Source organism: Urocitellus parryii, chromosome 10, assembly GCF_045843805.1.
Source record: "Urocitellus parryii isolate mUroPar1 chromosome 10, mUroPar1.hap1, whole genome shotgun sequence".
NCBI classification, from domain to species: domain Eukaryota; kingdom Metazoa; phylum Chordata; class Mammalia; order Rodentia; family Sciuridae; genus Urocitellus; species Urocitellus parryii.
In genome coordinates, this window is record NC_135540.1 from 29,675,480 (window position 1) to 29,701,356 (window position 25,877).

The window sequence follows — 25,877 nt, forward strand, 5'->3', positions numbered from 1 at the left end:
ATTGGACTATTGATTTATTTAAATTTATTTTTTTCACTTTGAAAATAAAAGCAGAACTTAGCAAATCAGGTGATTAAGTTTGGCAGAATAGCTGCTGTACTAGCAAACAAATTGTGCCCAATAAAAATCCACTCTGAATTTCCCTCTCTGTACCAGTAGAAATGAGAAACTAGCTGGGAATATAAGAAGAATGCTGATTGGCTAGGTCACAGTAAGCAGGATGCATAAAAGGCAGCTGTATAACATCTGGGTAGGTCAATGATACGTCCATCTAGACTCAACTCCCCGCTCTTCAGTGTCTTTTTAACATGAGTGGGTGCCCATTTTTAGGAAACAACTTTGGGTGAGTATTGACCTGTATTCTAAGTGGAGTTTAGCTCTTACAGGTGCCAGGTATGATCATTTTTAATCTCTGAATTTAAAGAGAATTGAAAATTATCACCTTTCTTAAATTAGAAGTTTAATCACTCAATTATTAGTTAACTGTGTTTTCTCAAGCTCTGTTTTTTTTTCTCCTCGTTTATTAAATCCGCAGATATGCTTTTAAAAATCTATCTATAGAAGGCAGTGAAGAAGACAAATCACAAGCTGGTGTTAATAAAGCCATCAAAGGGGGTCTCGTTTATGGGGACTACCTGCAGGTAAGTAGCAGGGTCTTAATGATATTTCACTTCCAGTGTTAGGTTCTAAATTCTGCTATATGACTTTGTTTTTCCTGCATCATCAATTGACCAGACTTAAAGATACCTCCTTTTCATGAAAATGTATGCTTTTTCAATTTCTGATTGAAAAGAAAAAGAGATTCTATATGAAAAGTCACCTCTCTCATAGAGGTGTAGTAAAAAGCACAGAATTCAGAATCTGGGCAGAAGAGTATAAAAGATAAATTGCAGTTTAGATAACAGGCAGACATTGCACAATGTAGATAAATAAGACGTGGTCAATGAATCACAACCTAGGTAACTGGAAGTGTATCTCAAAAATGAATTATTTTTATAAACTCTCTTCATAAAGGAGAAATATAAAGGGCAGTGAGAATCTTCTTGAAATCATTAGTAAATAAAAGAGAAATCTCAAGTCTCAACAGGTGAAGTATGTGGATATTATTCTGAGCTAAATTTCATCCTGTTTGTCTTTTTTACTTTTTTTTTAAGAAGCAAAAATAAGGGACTTTGATGCTTTGATCAATGGGCTTCTAAGGATGAACTGATAAAGAATGTTAAGAACTTCACAGACTAGGCTCTTTAGTAGAATAAAAGAACAAAGGACCAGAAGATGCAGTCAGCTAAGCCAGTTGTCAAGCTTTTGTCACACTCCCATGATGAGACAGGCAAGATGAGACTTCTCAGTGATGTTATTGCACTTGTTATGACAAAGTTCTACCAAATCAAATTTTTCTAAGGACAAAAATCCCAAATTCAACTCACTTTTTATGATGAAACTTCCTACATTCATTTTTTGAAGGAAACTAGATTGGTTTCTGAGAATCTGGGACTTTGGGGACCTTTTCCAGAGTTATACTCTACTTCTTATTAAAATTGATTAAAAAAAACTCAAGTTCTGTAATTCTAAAATCAGTCTTCCTATTTTTCATTTAAAGTTGGATAAAGTTTTGAATGCACAAGAACTTCAAAGTGAAATAAAAGGAAATAAAATCCACGATGAACATCTTTTTATCATAACTCATCAAGGTAAGTTGCAAAGGGCTGGACAATAACTAATTGTTGGGTATTTATTATTGAAAATGAGGACAGCTACCATTCTTTTATCTAGAAGATGGTGAAAGATCAAGGAGTTGTTTTTGTTATTGGTGCTTGAAAATATTTTGCTCACAGATTAATTCTCATAGTATCCTTTTGGGGCATCACAATAGTCATTTTTATGTCTCTTCATTGCTAATTGGGTCAAATAGGACTTCAGGTTTATCCTTAACTCCAAGGGGACTTTTCATCGCTTGGAATTTCACAAAGAATTTTCAAGTTAAGATGGTGCTATTTCTTGATTTGTAACATTAAAAATCTACTTTCAAGAAATAGATTGTTCAAATTTATTGCAGATTTACATAATTTTAGAAAAATCTGGTACTGGGCAAAAATGTGAATCTATGATCAAATGTGTTTATCCTTTCTGTATTTCCAGTTTCAGAGCAGCAGTTTTAAGGAGTTATAGACCTTCTAAATTTGGAAGTTCCCTGCACTCTGAAATTGTGTGCAAATTTCCATGAATATGTATCTTAAAGAGTTCTATGACCCATGATATCTCGAACACTTACTCTATGATTGTCAGTGCCATAATACAGTCCTGTATCAACCAGGACCCAGTAACTCATGCTTGTCCATGTCCTATTTCTACACATCTTCCTCTTTCCTACTAATTCTTTGTGTTCTTCTCTCAAATGGGTGATTGCCTCACTAGTGGGATAAAATGGCAAACTCTGCCAAGTAAAGAAACTAAAGGTGTAAAATACTTGGTTTTATGTGTTTTTCTCCTGTTTTATATATGTATTTTTACTAGTTGCTTATCCCAACACAAAATCAATAGGAAGCCAGGCATGGTGGTACACACCTGCAATCCCAGTGACTTGGGAATCTGAGGCAGGAGGATTGTAAGTTTGAGGCCAGCCTCAGCAACTCAGGAAGAGACTCAGTAAATTTTGTGTGACCCTGTCTCAAAATTTAAAAATAAAAATACAAAGGGCTGGCAATATAGCTTACTAGTAGAGGGCCCCTGTATCCCCAATACTAAAGAGGGGAAAAATCAATGAGAGAAGAATCATGGCATAGTATTACAAACTTGAAATTCAGAATCTATTTAGAACACTATCTCTACTATTATGTGACCTTAATCAAGTTGCTTAGGTCTGAGAACCTCTTTTCCCCCCATCAGTAAAATGGAGAGAATAACTGTATGTTCCCATTATAGAAATTCTAGGAAAATGAAATAGATAATGTTCATTAAGCAATTAGCCTGAGTTTTAGCACATAATGAGCATGCAATGAATGGTGGCTATCATTATTTGAAAAGGACACTTTCCTTCCACCCTTAAGTATAGTATATAGGCAATAGGTTATGGGAATAGCCACCTGCAAGGTGAGACCTGTAAAAGGGATACAGAAGATAAATAATCTTACCAATAAATATTTTCTCTTTACCCAAACATGAAAATAAGATCCCTCATATCTCCTTAAACATAGATTGAGATTATAACTGGATTTTCCCATTATCATAGAAACATATCCCTTATCCATATGATAGAGCTAAATAGAATGCACCAGAGACATCTAAGATGATTGACTTCAGTGGTCACTAATTAATACATTGACTGACTATTTATTAATTTATTTGTTATACAATTACCCAGTATTTATATTATGTAAAACACTGTGCTAAGTACTGAGGAAAAATATTAGATGAATATGACAAAATCTGTACTTTCTAGGTACTTCGAGTATTAAGGGTAGGATAAGTTAATGGAGAGAACCATTTTTGCTTATCCTGGATAGTCTAGTGACACAAAGGAATCAAAATGTCTCCCATTTCCATCATGTTACTACAAGCCTTAATATTTTGAAACATAGGCTTCTATGTGTAGGTGTCTAATTGATCATTGTACAAGTGAGTCAACTGAAGTTAAGGAAAATTAAGATTTCCACCCCACTTACAATTGTTAATAACTTCCAATGCATTGATTCTAACTATGCTTCTTCCAATACCCCTTGCTCTGTCATTTTTCTTTATTTTTTATTGATTTTATTATTTTTTTAAATACATGACAACAGTGGAATGCATTACGATTCTTATTATATAGAGAGCAGTTTTTTGTATCTCTGTATACAAAGTATGTTCACGCCAATTTATGCCTTTACACAGTACTTTTTTGCATTAAATTCTTAATACACATATATAACACAATTTTTCATATCTCTGTATATAAAGTATGTTGACACCCAATTCAAGTCTTCATACATGTACTTTGTATAATGATGTCCATCATATTCCACCATCCTTGCTAATCCCCTGCCCCCTCCCTTTCCGTCCCACCCCTCTTCCCTATCTAGAATTAATCTAATCCTCCCAAGCTCTCCCTCCCTACCCCACTATGAGTCACCCTCCTTATATCAGAGAAAACATTCTGTATTTGTTTTTTGGGGATTGGCTAACTTCACTTAGCATTATCTTCTCCAGTGTCATCCATTTACCTGCAAATGCCATGATTTTGTTCTCTCTTAATGCTGAGTAAATTCCATTGTGTATATATGCCACTTTTTTAATCCATTCATCCACTGAAGGACATCTAGGTTGGCTCCACAGTTTAGCTATTGTGAATTTGTGCTGCTATAAACATTGATGTGGCTGTGTCCCTGTAGTATACTATTTTTAAGTCCTTAGGGTATAGTCCAAGGAGAGGAATAGCTGGGTCAAATGGTGGTTCCATTCCCAGATTTACAAGGAATCTCCATACTACTTTCCATATTGGCTGCACCAATTTGCAGTCCCACCAACAGTGTACATGTGTACCTTTTCCCCCACATCCTCGACAACACTTGTTGTTGTTTGTCTTCATAATAGCTACCATTCTGACTGCAGTGAGATGATATCTTAGAGTAGTTTTGATTTGCATTTCTCTCATTGCTAGAGATGATGAGCAGTTTTTCATATATTTGTTGATTGATTGTATATCTGTAATTTTTCTTTTCTTTTTTTTTAAAGAGAGGGGGGGAGAGAGAGAGAGGAGAGAGAGAGAGAGAGAGAGAGAGAGAGAGAGTTTTAATATTTATTTTTTAGATTTTTGGGCGGACACAACATTTCTGTTTGTATGTGGTGCTGAGGATCGAACCTGGGCTGCATGCATGCCAGGCTAGCGCACTACCGCTTGAGCCATATCCCCAGCCCTGTCATTTTTCTTTAATGACAATTTTATTGTTGTGGTTCCCCATGAAAGGGGAAAACAAATTCATTCAGAAGGTTCTGCTTAAATCCTCCAACAGAGATGCTTTGACAGAACTCTGGCTTAAGCAAATGAGTTTGATCAGAGAAGATGTACTGGACAATGATGAATCAATTGCTGTGAAGTTGCCCCTGGAATTATCCTTAGGACTAATATAAAGCTTTGTCATTATCATTTTACCACAAACATCTGGTGACTTTCCCATTTGTGCCTGTGAATTGCTAGATTTTTTTTTTTTTTTGCAAATAAACAGAACAGAGCATTTTAAGTAACTCAACCTTAAGTTTTCAATTTTACTACCCTACACTATTTCATTTAAGTTAATGATTATTAATTTCTCACCTTGTAATTGAAATTGAGTATCACTACTTTTTCCCTGCATGCCTGTGGCTTCCACATAAGAAGTGAGAATTAGGTTGCATTCTATGTTCTAAAAGACCTAAACAATATTTTGATTAAGAGGAACTAGTGTAATAATAGTAAATATAAAGTATATAGGTAAAAGGCCTGACATATTTAAACAATCAATAAATGAGGCTATTATAATGTTAACACTAATATTTATAGCCTAAATGGGTCTATATTAATATTGATTGGTTTTAAAGTTATATTTTCATTTCTTTTCAATATGTTAAATGTATCTTTTATATAATTATCGTCCAAGAGTTTCTTGTAATTTTCAAATTGAGATTTTTTTTTAACAGCTTATGAACTCTGGTTTAAGCAAATCCTTTGGGAGTTAGATTCTGTTCGAGAGATCTTTCAGAATGGCCATGTAAGTTATGACATGATATTCTTTGGAAAAATGTAGAAATTACTAATGTGAAAAACTTAATATTGAAACCACTCTTTGATGATTTATTTTTTAAAAACACAGTTTAGACAGTATTTTTCCCCCCAGAGAAGACAGTTTAGATTTATTTTCCCTGTGCCATTGCTTTAAGATTCAAATTTCAGTTTCTAGTGCTTAGAACTCAATAGTTTTCTCTTGAAAGCTAGGAGGAATAAAAAGAAATTACAAATAAGCAGAAAAGAGAAAAAAATTCACAAATAATTTTACACAGAACTGACTAATATAATAATTTTGCTATGGTTCTTTCCAGAACAATTAATATTATATAGTAATACTGGAAAATTAAAAAAAAAAAAAACAGTCAAGTTTCAAAGTAATGGCAGGTGACCAGGCTAACTAACAGAGATCCTTTAATTAATAGGCAGCGGGTTTGTATTCTAATGCATAGCAGCTGTGGGAAGGTAGGAGCAATAATGAGGAAAGTGGAAAAGACAGAGGAGCAGGAAGCTGAGGAAGAGCAGGAAGAAAGTAAAGGGAAGAAGAGGAGGAAGGGTAGTGGGGAAGAAAATGACAAAGAGGACAAAAAGAATGAGAGGCTGGCAGGGCAATGCTTCAGCGGAAGGTGGACGTTCCAAGCTCAGTTTCCCATGTTCTCAAGCCCTTTCTGGATAGTGCCCATGGACAGGAAAGACTGCACACATACCAGACAGCACCCTCTCATGGATATGAGTGCCATTCCCAGTTTTATCTTGGCAACTTCTGCTTTCTCTGAAGAGCAGAATTATTCACATGTTGCTTAATCCTTTCCTAGAAGTCCCCATGTCACCCTGACCTTTCTTCTTTGAAGCAAAAATAAAAGAGAAACTTATTTTGGAATCAGTGGGAGTCGTATTCCAGAATTTATTTCTACTTTACTTCCATGTATTTTCTGTTTATTCTAAAGAAATAAAAAGAAAATTCTGATCTTGCAGAATTTCTATTAGTTCAACATATATTCTGGCAAATTTTAGTGCTAACGTTCATCTTTAATATCTACCTAAAATCAATAGGATGCATCGTCATTTAACTCTACTTTGCATCTTCTCAGAGTTTTATACCTTCACCTCCAGGTCAGGGATGAAAGGAACATGCTCAAGGTTGTGACCCGGATGCACCGAGTGGTGGTCATCCTCAAGCTCCTGGTGCAGCAGTTTTCTGTCCTGGAAACAATGACAGCCTTGGACTTCAATGACTTCAGGTGTGCACCCGTGGGATTCAGAAAACAACATAGTGGGGTTTATGTGACATGAGGAACCTGTTCTGCTGACACTTTAAGGATTTTGAGATCTTTAATCACAAAGCATTTGAAAAATTATTAAAATATTTTATGACTCATTTTTTACTTGTGAAAATAATATGATCAATTGGTTTCAATTTATCATTGTGTGCCATATTTTTTTTCCAAAAAGCATTTTAGATGATTTAATAATTGGCTAAAATAGTTAAAAAAATATGTATAATTAAGTTAAAAATCAAAATCTGAAAATACAAGAAACAGTAGTGATGTATATAAAAACATGTCAATCAAAGTGCCATAACTTATGTATTGAGCCACAAATTTTAGCTCAAAAATTTCAGGCAATTATAGCTGTGTGTGTGCATATATGTATGCTTTTTCTCGCCAAAATTAGAAAATTTTTCTCCAGAAATTTACTTTGAGTGCATTATATCTTGTAATGTGCAATATCCCAAATATATTTGACAATCAAAGGAGCAGTGGTAGAATTCTTTGTGATAGATTAAAAATTTTATTTTTAACATCATTTAGGTGAAGGACATTTATAAGGATATAAGAGTTTGGGGGTGATTTTTAGGGAGTTAGTTGTCACATTTTTATGTTACCTATTTTGTACTAGGCTGTATCTTATTTCTTTAATGTCCATTATCACACTGATGCTTACAATAGTACTAGAAAACAAGATGAATGATAATATCCAATAATGTAACTCATGGAAGGGATTAAATAATACTTGTAAAACATCTTTTAGCATTGTAGAATAAAACAGTTGCCTATGGCTTACCTATCTTTATCTTAGAAAAAATTAGCAAATACTTATATGCACACACACAATTACTAGTATATATGTACATACACACACAGACATATATGCACATGTAAACATACATATATATAGATACATGTGTATATAGCATTCAATATATTTATGTAAATTTATATAATATATAGTATCATGTATTCCAAACTATATATTATACATAGTGAAATATATCTGATATTTCACAAATCTACAATCTGTCTGACTTCAAATTGATTGACAGCTCATTTTCCTTATTTCAATAATGGCCCAATCATAGGTACAATTCCAGGTGGTTCATGTGTCTGCTCTTGGTATTATGCTGACAGTCCCTCACAACAGAAGAAATCATTGCAGTGATTTATACTGCTAACCCATTTCCCTTCTGCATTTATTCTCAGAGAGTACTTATCTCCAGCATCAGGCTTCCAGAGTTTCCAGTTCCGACTATTAGAAAACAAGATTGGTGTTCTTCAGAGTTTGAGAGTCCCTTACAATAGAAGACATTACCGTGATAACTTCAAAGGAGAAGACAATGAACTGCTGCTTAAGTCTGAGCAGGAGAAAACACTTCTGAAGCTCGTGGAGGTACAGGCTCATATACTGCTTGTAAAGTTTAATTCAATGCATTGATCTAATTGATTTAGTGTCTGCCACATCAGAATTTTAAAACTCATATCAAATAGAGATACAATTGTGGTATATAAGGAAAGAATAAAATTTTCCAAAATGCTAAACTTCTAAATTCAATTTATTAAAATTTTGAAAATATCAATACCTTTTTGGGACATCCAGAAATTTTTAAAATCAAGTGTATGTTAATATTTAATAACCTCATGTTATTAAAACAATACCTTTAAACATCCTTGCTGAGCAACTTTTAATCAGCTGATTTTTAGACTGGGTATGAAGAATTGTTCAATAAATTTTATTCTAAAATATAATGTAATATGAAATTTTCATTTCTTAAATAAGTTTAATTACCAAGAACATACTCTTCAGATTTTTTCCCTTCATATCCAAATTCTCTAGGGATATCTATACCTAGTCTTCAGAAATTATTAATTTGATTCTTCATAAGTAAATTACTAAATAAGAATTGTACTATTTTGAATTCTTTCACAAAGCCTTTTACTTTGCAATTTAAACTTTTCTCCTAGTGAATTATACTCTCCTTATTAATCCCCTGGATGTTATAAATGTGTCTTGATTACTACATTTCTATATATTATGATATAATGGCTTATAAAGATGAGGAGAAATTAAATCACAAAGCTATTTTCAAAATTAAATGTAGCTTAAATGATAACTCACAGGTGTGCAAAAATTCATTTTTACTTTTAGATTACAAAGTCTTGTGGAATATAAAAATGATTGGATTTTTTTAAAGTTGCTAAGTATACTATAGTCCTGAAATGAAAAGAGATCATATCTTATGCTTTCTTCAGTTCCTAAAACATAAACTGCTTTTTTATATAAACCAGAATATATCATTAAAACAATGTTTAGATATGTTCATGGATTTCTAGCAGAATATTGGAACTTTTGTAATAGGTATTTCTTAAAAAAAAAGAGTAGATATTATTAATGATGATTGCCTTAATGATTAAGAAAATGAAATATATTAATTGCTCTTTCCTAAGAGAAGAAATTGGAGAGCAAGGAAAATAATTACAAATAAACTTGTGGCATGTTTTTTTCTAATTATGAATATTTCTTGTTTTAATTTTATAAATGATAGTTACAATGTATTTTAATTATTTTAAATTTTACTGTGTATTAACCTACAAAATAATATTTACTTAAGGCATGGCTAGAAAGAACACCTGGTTTAGAGCCACTTGGATTTAACTTCTGGGGAAAGCTTGAAAAAAATATCATCAAAGGCCTAGAAGAGGAATTTATAAAAATTCAGGTATTTATGATGCCATAAATATAAACACAGCTAATATAAATTTACTATAGAAGGAGAATTAAGAGTTTAATATTTTCTTGCTATTTCCTTAAGTTTTCATTTTTTTCTTTCACAAATGTGTCTTCTGGGCTATATTACATGATTAATTAAATTTTCTTCATGTGCAATAAAAATCCACTAAATAAAGACACTAAGATTTTGTGTGTGGTGACAAGCTGAGTTTAGTATATTTTTTCAATTTCAATTGAAAATTACAAATTATGATTAATTCTAGGCATAACTAATCACACAAAGAAGTAGTCAACCAAATATATTTAGCCATTTAACTTTAGATTTTTCTTATAATTTGCCATGTTCTTTCTTTTGACCAGAAATAATTATTTCTGCTTTAAAAATGCTGTTCATTCTTCATTTCCCTCAAGTTGCAAATCTCTCATCCTTTTTTCATGACTAAATTTCTTAAAAGAGTTGTTTAAATTCTCTATCTTGATAGATTGTATCAGAATAGTTCTTAAAAAGTGAACTTTGAAGTCATACTGCATGGGTTCAAATTCCACTTCCACTGTGGAACTGTGTGATAGTAAACATGTTACATAACCTCTCTTTGCTTCAGTTCTTATTAGTAAAATAGAGGAGTCTACCTCACAGAATTATTGTGGGCATTCCATTAGATTGACATTTGTAAAGCATTTAGAACAATGGTTAGTTCCTTATCTCTCATCTAACTCTCAACCTATACCTCATCATTCACAAATGGCGTCCATGTAAATAAACCCAATGGGCATTTTCAACATTAATTTTATTTAGCATCCCAACAACACTCAATATCAATGACTATTTATTATTATGAAATAATAATTAAAATAAAATTGAATAAAATAAAATAGTATTTTTAATAAATAGTGTTTCCATCCTTATTTTTTCCTTTTCTTTGCTTACTCATATATTTTTTTTTCACAGAGCAATAAATGCTGGGGTTTTGAACACATTGACTTAGATCCTTTTTGTTCTATTGCTATATTCTTTCATTAGAAGATCTATTTTATAGCCATGGTTTTAATATCTTTTTATTCACCAATGATTATCTTTTTTACAAATCAAAAAATATTGAACATTTATCTCTGGTTTGGATATCTCCTTAGACTTCAGATCATATATTTACTATTCTATTTTATATTTCCTCCTGGTCCTCTTAAAAACACACCAATAAAACAAAACTTAGAAAATTGCCCCTTCCATCCACTCTCATACCAATGAGATCCTCTCAAAGTTAATCTCATATAAAACATGTAATTATCAATAGTCAACTGTGAGTGATCCTTGTGCCCAACCCCCTGAGCCACTTCTTTAAGCTATTACCAAATCCTACTAATTTTGTCTTCTGCATAACTCTCAAATATTTCTCTTCCACCTACCACCATCACTCAAGCAAAAACTGCCATTGTTTTTCTCCTGGACCGATGGGGTAGTATCTCAACTGTCCTGTCTACCTCCTCAGTATGGCTCCATTCCAGTTCATTTTTGACACTACAGCCTGAGTAACATTTTTGAAATGTACAACTGATCACATCTCCCAATTGCTTAAAGATTTTTTGTGTTTCCCCATTATTTTTAGAATAAAGATAAAAATCCTTAATGTCATCTACAAGACTTTCATGATTTCACTTGGTCTAACCACACTGAGCTTATTCCACTAGCACAGTCTATTTCTTTGTCTTTACACAATATTTTTGTATGTTATTCTCTGAGTTTAGAATATTCTTCACCAGGTAACTCTGTGCCATCTTTTGGGTCTTGGGTCAAGGAAGACTGACTTAGGAAAGCCTTCCCTAATCTCCTTACTATGGGTTACTATGGCACCAATATACTACATAGCACTGTTCATGGTTGCAATTTTATGCTTGGGTAATTATTCATACTAGATAAGGGGTGTGAGATTAGGGAACTCAATTTTTTGCTCACAGTTATTATCTCTATCAACTTCACATGAACATTTACTGGATAAATGAAAAATTAATTGACAATAATACCCAGTCTCTTTTACCACACTGTGTGTTTGTTCTGATGAAGAGAAGATTATTATATTAGCTTATTCACCCCCTTTGGTTAATTGAATTGTAAGTAGAACATGTGCAGTGGTCAGAAAAAATAAATTTTATTTTAAAAAACCAATAGATATCAAATGAATAAAAACATATCTAAATTATATGTACAGAATGCAATACTGGATATAGCATGTCAATGGAGTTCATGTTTTACTGACCAAGAATTCTAAACTTTTCTTAAGAACAATTATTTTAGTTTTATTATAAATAATTGCTATTTAAAATTCAATCATCATTGATCACTTGTTTCTGCAATTTTGTCATCTTGGTCCATTTTCATGATATTTATGAAGAATAAATATACAATTTCAGATTTTTACATCATTTAAACTTAAATAAACACATAGAGCCAGTGCATGTGTTAAAGGTCCCTTTTCATAAGAAATAATTTCCAAATTGTCATATAAAATGACAATATAAATATTCCAAGTATACTTTTTTCTGAATCTGACAGAATATTTCTCCTAAGTGAAATTGGCTTAAGAAGAAATTTATTCTTAGAGAGTATTAACGTAGTATTTTCCCTGAAGGCTAAAGAAGAGTCTGAAGAAAAAGAGGAACAGATGGCTGAATTTCAGAAACAGAAAGAGGTGTTGCTATCCTTATTTGATGAGAAACGTCATGAACATCTCCTTAGTAAAGGTAGGTATTTTTTCCCCCTAAGGTTCCTTTCCCTGGAATGTATAAATGTATCACAATATAATTTTAGAAGACTAGGAAACTTTATTTGGGGAACATAGAATGAAAATTGCTATTCTACTTATTGGAAATTATAGTAACAAGAATTGGATATTGTTGTCACTCATGGTTCTATGTTAACATATTTCTATGCCCAGTGTTCAAAGATACTAGCAACATTTTATAGTATATGCTATACATGAGGGATAGCAAGGTAAATTTAAAGTGTTTTTTTTTTCCAAGTAGCTCACAGCCTAAAAGGAAAAGAAAGAAAAATCATTTCAATTGTACATACTTTTGTAGAGATAAGAGGACACAAGAGCTACTCAGAGTATGAGGATGGCTTGGCAGAGATGTTTCCAAGATGATTTTTGGTGCAATTTATATTGTGCTATAATTTACTGAAACTAATTAACCAGTAAAATCAGTATCCTCATTATTCAATTTTTTCTTGTATTTGTTTCAGTGTATTGTGTTCATTGAATTTTTATTGTCAAGTACCTCAAAACTCAAACCTCAAAACTAGAAATAGACAGTAGAGCCGCACACAGTGGTGCATGCATATAATCCCAGCACCTCTGGAGGCTGAGGCACAATGATTACGAGTTCAAAGCCAGCCTCAGCAAAAGTGAGGTACTAAGCAACTTAGTGAGACACTGTCTCTAAATAAAATAGAAGACAGAGCTGGGGATGTGGCTCAGTAGTTGAGTGCCCCTGACTTTAATCCCTAGTATGAAAAAAACCCCAGAAAGAGTAGCATGAATCTGACATGATTTTCATATGTATGTGTGTGTGTGTGAATATATATATATATATATATATATATATATATATATATATATGTATGTATATATATGTATATATGTGTGTGTATACACACACACACACACACACACACACACACACAATGAATCTCTACATCATGTCCAATCATAAGACTGGGATCCTAATTAGAATGAATGTACTTCGTGTTTGTATGAATATGTCAAGATAGATTCTACTGTCTTATATGACTAAAAATAAAAAAGAAACAGGCAGAATAGATACAACATTGAATTTTTATTAGTACAAGGCATAGCAGTATGTGAAAATAGTTTCTATAAGGTGTAAAGTTGTTATCCTTAGTGTTCTCACAAACCTTGGTAAAGTGTGGAAAATTTTGTTTCTACAATGTAATTAGGAGTGAAGCCTTGTGTAAGAGCACACAGATGCTTTGATGTGGTCCTTATACTCCTTTTTTTTTTAATTATTTTTTTTTATTGGTCGTTCATAACATTACATAGTTCTTAATACATCATATTACACGGTTGATTCACGTGGATTATGAACTCCCGCTTTTACCCCGTATACAAATTGCTGTATCACATCCGTTTCCCTTCCATTGATTGACATATTGCCTTTCTAGTGTCTGATGTATTCTGCTGTCTGTCCTATTCTCTACTATCCCCCCTCCCCTCCCCTCTCCTCCCCTCCCCTTTTCTCTCTCTACCCCTTCTACTGTAAATCATTTCTTCGATTTGTATTATCTTGTCTTACCCCTCCTTTCCTCTTATATGTCCTTATGTATAACCCTGAGGATCGCCTTCCATTTCCATGCGATTTCCCTTCTCACTCCCTTACCCTCCCACCTCTCATCCCTGTTTAATGTAAATCTTCTTCTCAAGCTCTTCGTCCCTACCCTGTCCTTGTTTACTCCCCTTATATCAAAGGGGTCATTTGGTATTTGTTTTTTAAAGATTGACTAGCTTCACTTAGCATAATCTGCTCTAATGCCATCCAGTTCCCTCCAAATTCTATGATTTTGTCATTTTTTAATGCAGAGTAATACTCCATTGTGTATAAATGCCACATTTTTTTAATCCATTCATCTATTGAAGGGCATCTAGGCTGATTCCACAATCTTGCTATCGTGAATTGTGCTGCTATGAACATCGATGTAGCAGTGTCCCTGTAGCATGCTCTTATTAGGTCTTTAGGGAATAGACCGAGAAGGGGAATAGCTGGGTCAAATGGTGGTTCCATTCCCAGCTTTCCAAGAAATCTCCATACTGCTTTCCAAATTGGCTGCACCAATTTGCAGTCCCACCAGCAATGAACAAGAGTGCCCTTTTCCCCACATCCTCTCCAGCACTTATTGTTGTTTGACTTCCTAATGGCTGCCAATCTTACTGGAGTGAGATGGTATCTTAGGGTAGTTTTGATTTGCATTTCTCTGACTGCTAGCGATGGTGAGCATTTTTTCATGTACTTATTGATTGATTGCATATCCTCCTCTGAGAAGTGTCTGTTCAGGTCCTTGGCCCATTTATTGATTGGGTTATTTGTAATCTTATTGTCTAATTTTTTGAGTTCTTTGTATATTCTGGTTATTAGGGCTCTATCTGAAGTGTGTGGAGTAAAGATTTGTTCCCAGGATGTAGGCTCGCTGTTTATCTCTCTTATTGTTTCTTTTGCTGAGAAAAAACTTTTTAGTTTGAGTAAGTCCCATTTGTTGATTCTAGTTGTTAACTCTTGCGCTATGGGTGTTCTATTGAGGAATTTGGAGCCCGATCCCACAGTATGTAGATCATAACCAACTTTTTTTTCTATCAGATGCCGTGTCTCTGATTTAATATCAAGCTCCTTGATCCATTTTGAGTTAACTTTTGTGCATGGCAAGAGATAGGGATTCAGCTTCTTTTTGATGCAAATGGATTTCCAGTTTTCCCAGCACCATTTGTTGAAGATGCTATCCTTCCTCCGTTGCATGCTTTTAGCCCCTTTATCAAATATAAGATAGTTGTAGTTTTGTGGATTGGTTACTATGTCCTCTATTCTGTACCATTGTTCCACCCGCCTGTTTTGGTACCAGTACCATGCTGTTTTTGTAACTATTGCTCTGTAGTATAGTTTGAAGTCTGGTTTCACTATACCGCCTGATTCACACTTCCTGCTTAGCATTGTTTTTGCTATTCTGGGTCTTTTATTATTCCATATGAATTTCATGATTTTTTTATGTATTTCTACAAGAAATGCTGTTGGGATTTTGATTGGCATTGCATTGAACTTATAGAGAACTTTTGGTGATATCGCCATTTTGATGATGTTGGTTCTGCCTATCCATGAGCAGGGTATATTTTTCCATCTTCTAAGGTCTTCTTCTATCTCTTTCTTTAGTGTTCTGTAATTTTCATTGTATAAATCTTTCACCTCTTTTGTTAGGTTGATTCCCAAGTATTTTATTTTTTGGGGGGATATTGTGAACGGAGTAGTTTTCCTCATTTCCGTTTCAGAGGATTTGTCGCTGATATACAGGAATGCCTTTGATTTATGCGTGTTGATCTTATATCCGGCCACTTTGCTGAATTCATTTATTAGCTCTAATAGCTTCTTTGTAGACCCTTTTGGGTCTGCTAGGTATAGAATCATATCATCTGCAAATAGTGATAATTTAAGTTCTTCTTTTCCTATTTTTATGCCTTTAATTTCTTTCGTCTGTCTAATTGCTCTGGCCAGTGTTTCGAGGACTATGTTGAACAGAAGTGGTGAAAGAGGGCATCCCTGTCTTGTACCAGATCTTAGAGGGAATGCCTTCAATTTTTCTCCATTCAGAATGATGCTGGCCTGTGGCTTATCATAGATTGCTTTTACAATGTTGAGGTATGATCCTGTTATCCCTAATTTCTCTAGAGTTTTGAACATAAAGGGATGCTGTACTTTGTCGAATGCTTTTTCTGCATCTATCGAGATGATCATATGGTTTTTATTTTTAAGTCTATTGATGTGGTGAATAACATTTATCGATTTCCGTATATTGAACCAGCCTTGCATCCCAGGGATGAATCCTACTTGATCATGGTGTATAATTTTTTTGATATGTATTTGAATCCGATTCGCCAGAATTTTGTTGAGGATTTTTGCATCAAGGTTCATTAGAGATATTGGTCTGTAGTTTTCTTTCTTTGAAGTGTCTTTGTCTGGTTTCGGAATCAGGGTGATGTTGGCCTCGTAGAACGAATTTGGAAGTTCTCCCTCTTTTTCTATTTCCTGAAATAGCTTGAAAATATTGGTGTTAGTTCCTCTTTAAAGGTTTTGTAAAACTCTGCTGTATACCCATCCGGTCCTGGGCTTTTCTTAGTTGGTAGTCTTTTGATGGTTTCTTCTATTTCCTCTATTGTTATTGGTCTGTTTAGGTTGTCTATATCCTCCTGGCTCAATCTGGGCAGATCATAAGACTCAAGGAATTTATCTATGCCTTCACTCTCTTCTATTTTATTGGAGTATAAGGATTCAAAGTAATTTCTGATTATCTTCTGTATTTCTGAAGTGTCTGTTGTGATATTGCCTTTTTCATCCCGTATGCTAGTAATTTGGGTTCTCTCTCTTCTTCTCTTCGTTAGCATGGCTAAGGGTCTGTCAATTTTATTTATTTTTTCAAAGAACCTGCTTTTAGTTTTGTCAATTTTTTCAATTGTTTCTTTTGTTTCAATTTCATTAATTTCAGCTCTGATTTTAATTATTTCTTGCCTTCTACTTCTTTTGCTGTTGTTTTGCTCTTCTTTTTCTAGGATTTTGAGATGAAGTTTGAGATCATTTATTTGTTGGTTTTTTCTTTTTTTGAGGAATGAACTCCAAGCAATGAATTTTCCTCTTAGAACTGCTTTCAATGTGTCCCATAGATTCCGATATGTTGTGTCTGTGTTTTCATTTAACTCTAGGAATTTTTTAATTTCCTCCTTGATGTCTTCTAAAACCCATTGATCACTCAGCAACCTATTGTTCATTCTCCAGGTGATGTTTGATTTTTCCTTTCTTCTTTTATCATTGATTTTCAGTTTCATTCCATTATGATCAGACAAGATGCATGGTATTATCTCTACCTCTTTGTATTGTCTGAGAGTTGCCCTGTGACATAGTATATGGTCTATTTTTGAGAAGGTTCCATGTGCTGCTGAGAAAAAAGTGTAGCTACTTGATGTTGGGTGGTATAGTCTATATATGTCAATTAAGTCTAGGTTGTTAATTGTGTTATTGAGTTCTATAGTTTCCTTATTTAACTTTTGTTTGGAAGATCTGTCCAGTGGTGAGAGAGGTGTGTTGAAGTCTCCCATGATTATTGTATGGTGGTCTATTAGACTCTTGAACTTGAGAAGAGTTTGCTTGATGAACACAGCTGCACCATTATTTGGGGCATATATATTTATGATTGTTATGTCTTGTTGGTGTATGGTTCCCTTGAGCAGTATGAAGTGTCCTTCTTTGTCCCTTTTGATTAGCTTTGGCTTGAAATCTATTTTATTAGATATGAGTATGGACACTCCTGCTTGTTTCCGCGGTCCATATGAGTGATATGATTTTTCCCAACCTTTCACCTTCAGTCTATGTATATCTTTTCCTATCAAATGCGTCTCCTGTAGACAGCATATTGTTGGGTCTTGTTTTTTGATCCATTCTACTAGCCTGTGTCTCTTAATTGGTGAGTTTAAGCCATTAACATTTAGGGTTATTATTGAGATATGGTTTGTTCTTCTATCCATGTTTGTTTATTGATGTTACTAAACCTGATTTGTTATCCTCTTTGACTACTTTCCCCCCTTTACTGTCCAACCTCCCATTGTTGGTTTTCAATGTTATTTTCCATTTCCTCTTCCTGTAATGTTTTGCCAAGGATTTTTTGAAGAGATGGTTTTCTAGCTGCGAATTCTTTTAACTTTTGTTTATCATGGAAGGTTTTAATTTCATCTTCTAACCTGAAGCTTAATTTCGCCGGATGCAAGATTCTTGGTTGGAATCCATTTTCTTTAAGCGTTTGAAATATGTTATTCCAGGATCTTCTAGCTTTTAGAGTCTGTGTTGAGAGATCAGCTGTTATTCTGATTGGTTTACCCCTAAATGTAATCTGCTTCCTTTCCCTTGTAGCTTTTAAAATTCTCTCCTTATTCTGTATGTTGGACATCTTCATTATAATGTGTCTAGGTGTGGATCTCTTATGATTTTTCACATTCGGCGTCCTGTAGGCTTCTAGGATTTGGGATTCTGTCTCATTCTTCAAGTCTGGGAAGTTTTCTTGTATTATTTCACTGAATAGATTGCTTAATCCTTTGGTTTGGAGCTCTGTGCCTTCCTGTATCCCAATGACTCTTAAGTTTGGTCTTTTGATATTATCCCATAGCTCTTGAATGTTCTGCTCATGGTTTCTTAGTAGACTTGCTGAGCTATCTATGTTCTTTTCAAGTTGAAATACTCTGTCTTCATTGTCTGATGTTCTATCTTCTAAGTGATCCACTCTGCTGGTAGTATTCTCAATTGAGTTTTTAAGTTGGTTTATTGTTTCCTGCATTTCTAGTATTTCTATTTGTTTGTTTTTTATTACCTCTATCTCCCTGTGAAATTGATCTTTTACTTCCTGGATTTGTTTGTCAATGTGATCTTTCATTGTCTGATTTTGCTGTCTCATGTCTTCCTTGAGACTCCAGATCATCTGAAGCATGTATGTCCTGAGCTCTCTATCTGACATTCCATCTGTTGCAGCTATTACCTCTTCTAAAGTTGAGTTGACCTGCATTGCCTGTGGTCCTTTCTTTCCTTGTCGTTTCATACTGCTGGCGTTTCTTTCTGCTTGGTGAAATTGTTGTGTCTTTGATATTTTCCCCTTCTATTTATTTATATTGCTCTTGTATAGTTGAAAAATCACCCTTACAGGGCAGGTAGTGGCTGTGATCCTCCTCCAATTAGTGTGATCCGTCTACCATGCTGGCAGGCCCTAGGTCTGCTTTGCTGGTCGGTCAAAGGTCCACCTACCCAGCAGGCGCCAGGGGCACCTGTGTCACTCCATAGGTTGCTGGGCCTAATCTCCCGATGGGTTGCAGGTTGGCCTAGCTTGCAGGCACTGGGGGAGGGGCCCGTTCCGCCCCTCAGCAGGCTTTGGGCCCGCTCTGCTGGTGTTCACAGTCCCCCTCCTACCTCCAGACACTGGGGGAGGGGACGGGCCTAGCCCTCAGCCGTCCGCCGGACCTGTCCTTGTGGGTCCGGTCTGCGTTCCCCACCGGCGCGTGTAGCTGCTGTCACTTGGCTGGTTGCTGGTCCTGACCCGCCCGCCCGTGGCTTGCAGGTTCGCCTCGCTTGCAGGCACTCCTTATACTCCTTAAAGCTAAGGAAACTGCTTTAAAGTGAAATGGAGAAAAACATTTTAAAATGAAGACAGGAAAGTTCTTGTTTAATTTTTTGAAAGGCAATAACCATACTATTTTACATGGAAAATACATTTTTCATCGAAGTTAAGTAATTTCTTTCATACCAGGTTTTCCTAACAGGACATTTAAAGATTATTAAGTGGGCCAAATTATGCTATGTGCATGTATGAATATATACAATGAATTCCACTTTTAAAAAATTTTAGTTATAGATGGACATAATACCTTTATTTTGTTTATTTTTTTAATGTGGTGTTGAAGATCCTACCCAGTGCCTCACACGTACTAGGCAAGTGTTCAATCACTGAACCACAACTCCAGCCTAAATTCCACTTTTAAGTATAACTGCAATACACCTATTTCAAACACACAAAAAACCAATAAATAAATAGAAGGAAGGCCAGTAGAGTAGAGAAAGGGGTTCAGTAGTAGAGAGTGGGGAGGGAAGGGGAAACAATGGGAAATGAAATGGGACAAATTGTGTTATATGCATTTATCAGTGTGTCCAAATGAACCTGACTATAATGTATGACTATAATGAACTAATAAAATGTATAAATGTGTGTGTATTGTATATGTACAATCTTTACTTTGCCTTTTAGAATTCAATATTCAAACAATTTTTTGAATGATAACGTTTTCAAATTCAAGCAAGGGATGAGATATTTAAGCTAAAACTTACAATGTTTTCTAATAGCATATCAACCATTTTAAAAAGCTAATTTCATTATCTAAGGTAATAACACCATATTAATATGACTGCCCTAAACTACCATTTAAATTACAATTGTGTATCTTGCAGGTGAAAGACGACTGTCATACAAAGCTCTCCAGGGAGCATTGATGATATATTTTTACAGGTAAAGACAAATGAATAGCTTATATATTATAATTTAATATGTAATTTAATTTTTGAAGAAAACAGAAAATAATTAAATTCTATTTTTAAATTTTTACATTTAAATGGCAAGGAATAAAATTTTAACTTTATCTCTGCAGCAGGTCTCTTTCTTTCTCTCTCAAAGTATTTTATGTTATTAATTGTCTTAACAGGCTAAAGTTCAATTTTTCTGAGAAACTCAGTTACAAAATATATTCTCTCATTAAATGGTGTTGCTTGTTTATTTCTGTTTTATAAAATGAAAAAGAATTAATGAAAACATTTTGTTAACCATTGTTCTACTTATTCAACAATTTCAGATAATTTTTTTAACTAAAATGTTTTAAGTGTTCCTTCAATGTCCACATATTCCTTCATGTGTGTGAAGTTTCCATCTGAATCATCCATGTCAAAAACAGGGTAACATGCTAGCAAAAAGGATTCCAATACTTGTATTTTCAGGATGTTTTGCCACCTCATATTTTAAATTTTTCTTTTAGAACCAGGGATAAAATAAAAGACCTCACTCATGCTAGGCAAACACTCTACCACTCAGCTATTTTCTCAGCCTATTTTAATTTCTATTTTGAGAGGATCTCATTAAGTTGCCCAGGGTGGACTTGACCTTGGCATTCTCCTGCTTCAGCCTCCTGGGTACCTGGGATGACTGGCATGCTCCACCATGCCTGGCTCTTTTAATTTTTTAATATCCTCTCAAATCTGTTTCTTCAGACTGTCAGCATAAACAAAACCTTTAAGCTCTTTTCCTAAACTGGAAATACATATATACCATTGAAACTAAGATGTCCCAAGGAAAAAATGCTCTGAGAAAGTTGAAGGATTAGGTGAAAATGGGAAAACAAATATAGGAAATAAAAAGCATGTGTGTGTATGTGTGTGTGTGTGTGTGTGTGTGTTTTGTGTATATGTATTTCCTAGAAGCTTTTGACCTGTACTAGCTGGGAAATATGACATAGTATAAATATGTTTCTTTTAATTAGAATCTGTATTCTTCCTGGTTGTTTTGTGTATACTTCTGGAACTTTCTAGATTTCAAAGAAATACTGCAAAGTGAGTAGTGTTATTTCCATTTTTGAGATGAAGAAACAGAAACCAAGAGAATAATCCAAAAATGCTATGGATCCTGTTAGACAAATATAACATTGCTGCCAGAGCCAACTTATTAATTATAAAACTCATACATTCTTAAGCCATGAATTTTCTTGGATAGATATCTTCTTGTTATTTTCTCCTTTAGGGAAGAGCCTAGATTCCAGGTTCCTTTTCAGCTGCTGACATTCCTTATGGACATAGATAGTCTCATGACCAAATGGAGATGTAAGTCCTCCTCCTATTCCCCAATTCATTCTGATTGGTTACTCAATATTTTTGAGGATTCACAAAAATGTTTCAATTTTATAATCAGAAAGAAAAAAAAGTAAAGTTTAGGTCAAATAAAATATTTTAATATTTAACAGTAATATGCTTATCTTTATGTCAATGCAATTTAAAATATAATTTTAATTATCTTTATTTTTTTGAGTGAAAATAGAGACCCATAAGGCAAAATTGGCATAGACTCATGAAAGTCATTATGTGGTCTTGCCCTTTGTATTCTTTTCACGGGCTAACCACAATGATGCATGTAGCCTAAACTATGTGGGGTGCTAGGCAAACTTACTGTTTCGCTGGTTCCCACAGGTGAACCTCCCATATGGCTAAGTGGTTGCAAGTGTCAGCCTTTCCTCAGAAATAATCATTACCAACACTTGTTTTGAGAACATGGTGAACTAATGGTAGAAAAACATTCATGGCGTAAATTTGTGTGTTTGCCTAGATAACCATGTGTGCGTGGTGCACAGAATGCTGGGCAGCAAAGCTGGCACTGGGGGTTCCTCGGGCTATCAGTACCTGCGCTCAACCGTGAGGTGAGTGGGCCTAGGGGGTTCTTCTCATCTGGTGGAAGTCACCAATCCTTTGTTTCTCCATATACTATGCCCATTATCTAGGAAAAGTCATTTGTGTTTGTTCCTGTCTAAACTGCTGAAGACACATTTGTAGTTAGATGATTATATTCCTACTGATCCTTTGAACGTAATTGTATAAAATCCTCAATTATGAAGCTTCACTCATTTGGTCCAGTGATGAAAAGGAGCGTTGCTACCCGTGGCTGCATGATTAGTGAGAACATAAAAGAATTAATAGTCTTTTTGTCCAGGAAGAAAAGTCTTCATTTCATTCTAGCTCAAGCTTTAACTACACTAAAACTTTCATCACTAACTCCTCTAATATTTTCTTGGTCAGATAAATAACACAGCTAGACTAGTTCCTTGTTTCCTGATATGACTCTGTTTTATATTGTGAAGCTACTTTCAGCTACTCCAGAGGGTTCTTTTTCCACAGTCTTTACAGAGAAAGAGGTCAATATTTACTGAGGTCTTAAAACACATTAAGACAATTGCCTTCTTATTTTATTTAATATGCACATTATTATAGATAAATGTATACACAGGCAGACACACCTAAAAATGAGGAAACATAGCTCTGTGGAAAAGAAGAATCAGCTCAATAAGTTAGACATTCACATTTTTGTCCCTGCATTTTTTATAGTACATTGCTTTTATCCCTGATATTACTACCTGATTGGTTGATTTATAAAATGCACAAGTTGAAATTGTGATTATACATTTTATATATTTTCATTTTCCATGGGAATAACTTCTGTATGCATGAAGTACTAGCTGTCTGTAGAAAATTAGCACATACATCAGTAGGTGCTGGGAATAATGAACACAAATAGTAGTATTTCTAAGTGTGTTATCATCTCATTTAATCATCAAAAAGACCTGGCCAAACCAAGGGATTGTGTTTTTTATTTTACAGTTTGTAACTGGAACACTACTAATGTTTACCAAGTCCAAGGCCCAATGGGTTGGGGTGACAGAACCAGAATTCAAACCCATGTTTATTTGACTTCAAAGCAAATATCTTTGTCTATACAAGTGTAACCATTAAAATAGTCCACTAAAGAATTCAAAAGCAATTTTAACATAAAAACCACTTTTATAGACATTTTAATCAATCCAAGATGGTATTTTAGTTTATTACTCTCTTCATGGCAGTTACACGGTGGCTCCTTTTGCAGCTGGGAAACACTCTTCCATGAACAACCAAGAATGCATGCTTTTAAATATATCACTTTGTGTACCATCCTTTAAAAATAGGAAATAAGAACACACCATTGTCCTTATAATGGTAGCATGAAAGTAATGACTCCAGATTTTCATCTGTATCACTCTAGGTTTAATCTACTGAATATATAATATTGTTTTATGAAAATAATCTTTAGATATGATTTCTAAACTCGGTAATCTTAATACTAAATACTACATAATAACTAATATGATACATATGACATATAACATGCAATATGTGGTAGTGAATATTAACTGTTTAATGGAAAATATTTGAGGAAAGAAATTTGGGGGTACAAATTTTAAATGTTTCATGACAACAAATCTAACACATCTACATATATATGTTTTTTCAGTGACAGGTACAAGGTGTTTGTGGATTTATTTAATCTTTCAACATATCTAGTTCCCCGACACTGGATACCAAAGATGAACCCAATCATTCATAAATTCCTTTACACAGCTGAATACTGTGACAGCTCTTACTTCAGCAGTGATGAATCAGATTAAAGTCATCTGAAATATCATTGAATAATTTTATCAATCTATATTTTATTTTCTAAATTTTCATGAGCACGAAGAGTCTTTTTAATGTAATATTTTTGTGTACATAGTTTTGCAGCATGGTGTTTTGATTAAACTCTGGAAAAGACTTTATTACTTCATGTTTGTAATGATATGATTTAACCATTAAAATAAGAAATAATTGAGTTAAATTGTAATATTGTACACAGGTGTTTTCCTATTAAAACACCTGATACTTTCTTTAATGTAATCACTGAATATCATCATTCTGTTTACCTCATACTTCATAACTTGTAAACCAGATTTTTCTGATATTTTATGTAATAAGTGTCATTCTGTACAAAATTAATTCAAACAAAACTTCAAAAATAATAAATTTAGTCTTTCATTTTATATTATTTTTGAAACATTGTTTTCCTTAACATTCTTGATGACCATTAACAGACATTTTACCTGACACTTGTCTAGAGGGGATCCACTGGACATTTAGTCCATTTAACTCACAGAATTCAAAAGAGTCTGGAACTGGATTCATTTTCTGTCATGGGATATTCCTGGAGACCTTGGGGACTCTTTGTCTCTTCTCTGTGGATGTTAGCTCTATTCTTTCCTTTTGGAGACCACTTCCTTCCTCAGGCTGTGTCCCAACTCTCAACCATTTGGACCACAACAGAGCCATAGTGTACCTTTCCCCAGCTCCAGGGCCCATGGTGTGGGAGATACAGTCAACTCTAATATACAGAAAAATGTTCTCCCAAAGAAGAATGTTCTTTCCAGAAGAAAAGAGATGTAAACAGACTAAATAGTGACCACATTCAAATCTAATTCAAAATATTAAATGAATCATTATTTTAAACTTATTGATTTGGTGATTACATATCACATGTTTTCATTTTCCTTTTTAAATTTTGTTCAAATATTGACAGTATTCAGTTAAATTTATGTTATGGGAAGTAGTACCTAATTTTATCAAAGGAATCTAGAAGGTAGATCAGCCAGGCACAGTGGCACACACCTGTAATCCTAACAGCTCGGGAGGCTGGGACAGGAGAATTGCAAGTTCAAAGCTAGCCTCAGCAACAGTGGGGTGCTAAGGAACTCAGTTCCTATCATTTGATATTCCTGGAAACCATGGGATAAATAAAATACAAAATAGAGCTGGGGTTGTGGCTCAGAGGTTGAGTGCCTCTGAGTTCAATTGCTGGTAGCAAAAAAATTAAAAAATGAAATGTATATCAATTTTAATGTACATGGATTATCTCTAGCAAGAGCAAGCAATAATTCTTGATGGAATAGAACTATTCTTTGATCTCAATTACAAGATTTTTTTTCTTAAAAGGATCATATCCTCTAAGTTTGTCTTTAAATTATTTATTAATTTGACCATACCCATGAGTTCTGCATCTGCAGATACAAGCAACTACAGGTGGAAAATATAAAAATATTTTTCATCTGTATTGAAAATATGTATAGTTCTTCTGTTGTCATCATTTCCAAACAATATAGTATGACAACTATTTGCATACCTTTTACCTTGTACAAGATAATGAGGTAATAAAGTGTGTTATGGATCTATGCCTAATAACAAGAAC

At 34.1% G+C, this 25,877-nt stretch overlaps 1 protein-coding gene across 2 annotated transcripts in view; it reads left to right on the forward strand.

The window, feature by feature from the left end:
* Positions 1 to 258: 258 nt before the first annotated feature.
* Tdo2 (tryptophan 2,3-dioxygenase) overlaps positions 259 to 25,877 on the forward strand; it is a 90,275-nt gene continuing 64,656 nt past the window's right edge. Inside the window, exons 1-12 of one of the 2 annotated variants that reach the window (XM_026384735.2) lie at positions 259 to 343; positions 536 to 641; positions 1,601 to 1,691; positions 5,653 to 5,723; positions 6,851 to 6,978; positions 8,218 to 8,404; positions 9,624 to 9,731; positions 12,367 to 12,478; positions 20,489 to 20,546; positions 21,825 to 21,904; positions 22,404 to 22,494; positions 24,117 to 24,633. In XM_026384735.2, the coding sequence (XP_026240520.1) occupies positions 309 to 343; positions 536 to 641; positions 1,601 to 1,691; positions 5,653 to 5,723; positions 6,851 to 6,978; positions 8,218 to 8,404; positions 9,624 to 9,731; positions 12,367 to 12,478; positions 20,489 to 20,546; positions 21,825 to 21,904; positions 22,404 to 22,494; positions 24,117 to 24,270 (1,221 nt within the window). In that variant the 5' untranslated portion in view covers positions 259 to 308 and the 3' untranslated portion in view covers positions 24,271 to 24,633. Of the gene's footprint in view, positions 344 to 535; positions 642 to 1,600; positions 1,692 to 5,652; positions 5,724 to 6,850; positions 6,979 to 8,217; positions 8,405 to 9,623; positions 9,732 to 12,366; positions 12,479 to 20,488; positions 20,547 to 21,824; positions 21,905 to 22,403; positions 22,495 to 24,116; positions 24,634 to 25,877 lie in introns of those variants that run through there. The other variant, XM_077803467.1, reaches the window with a different exon arrangement.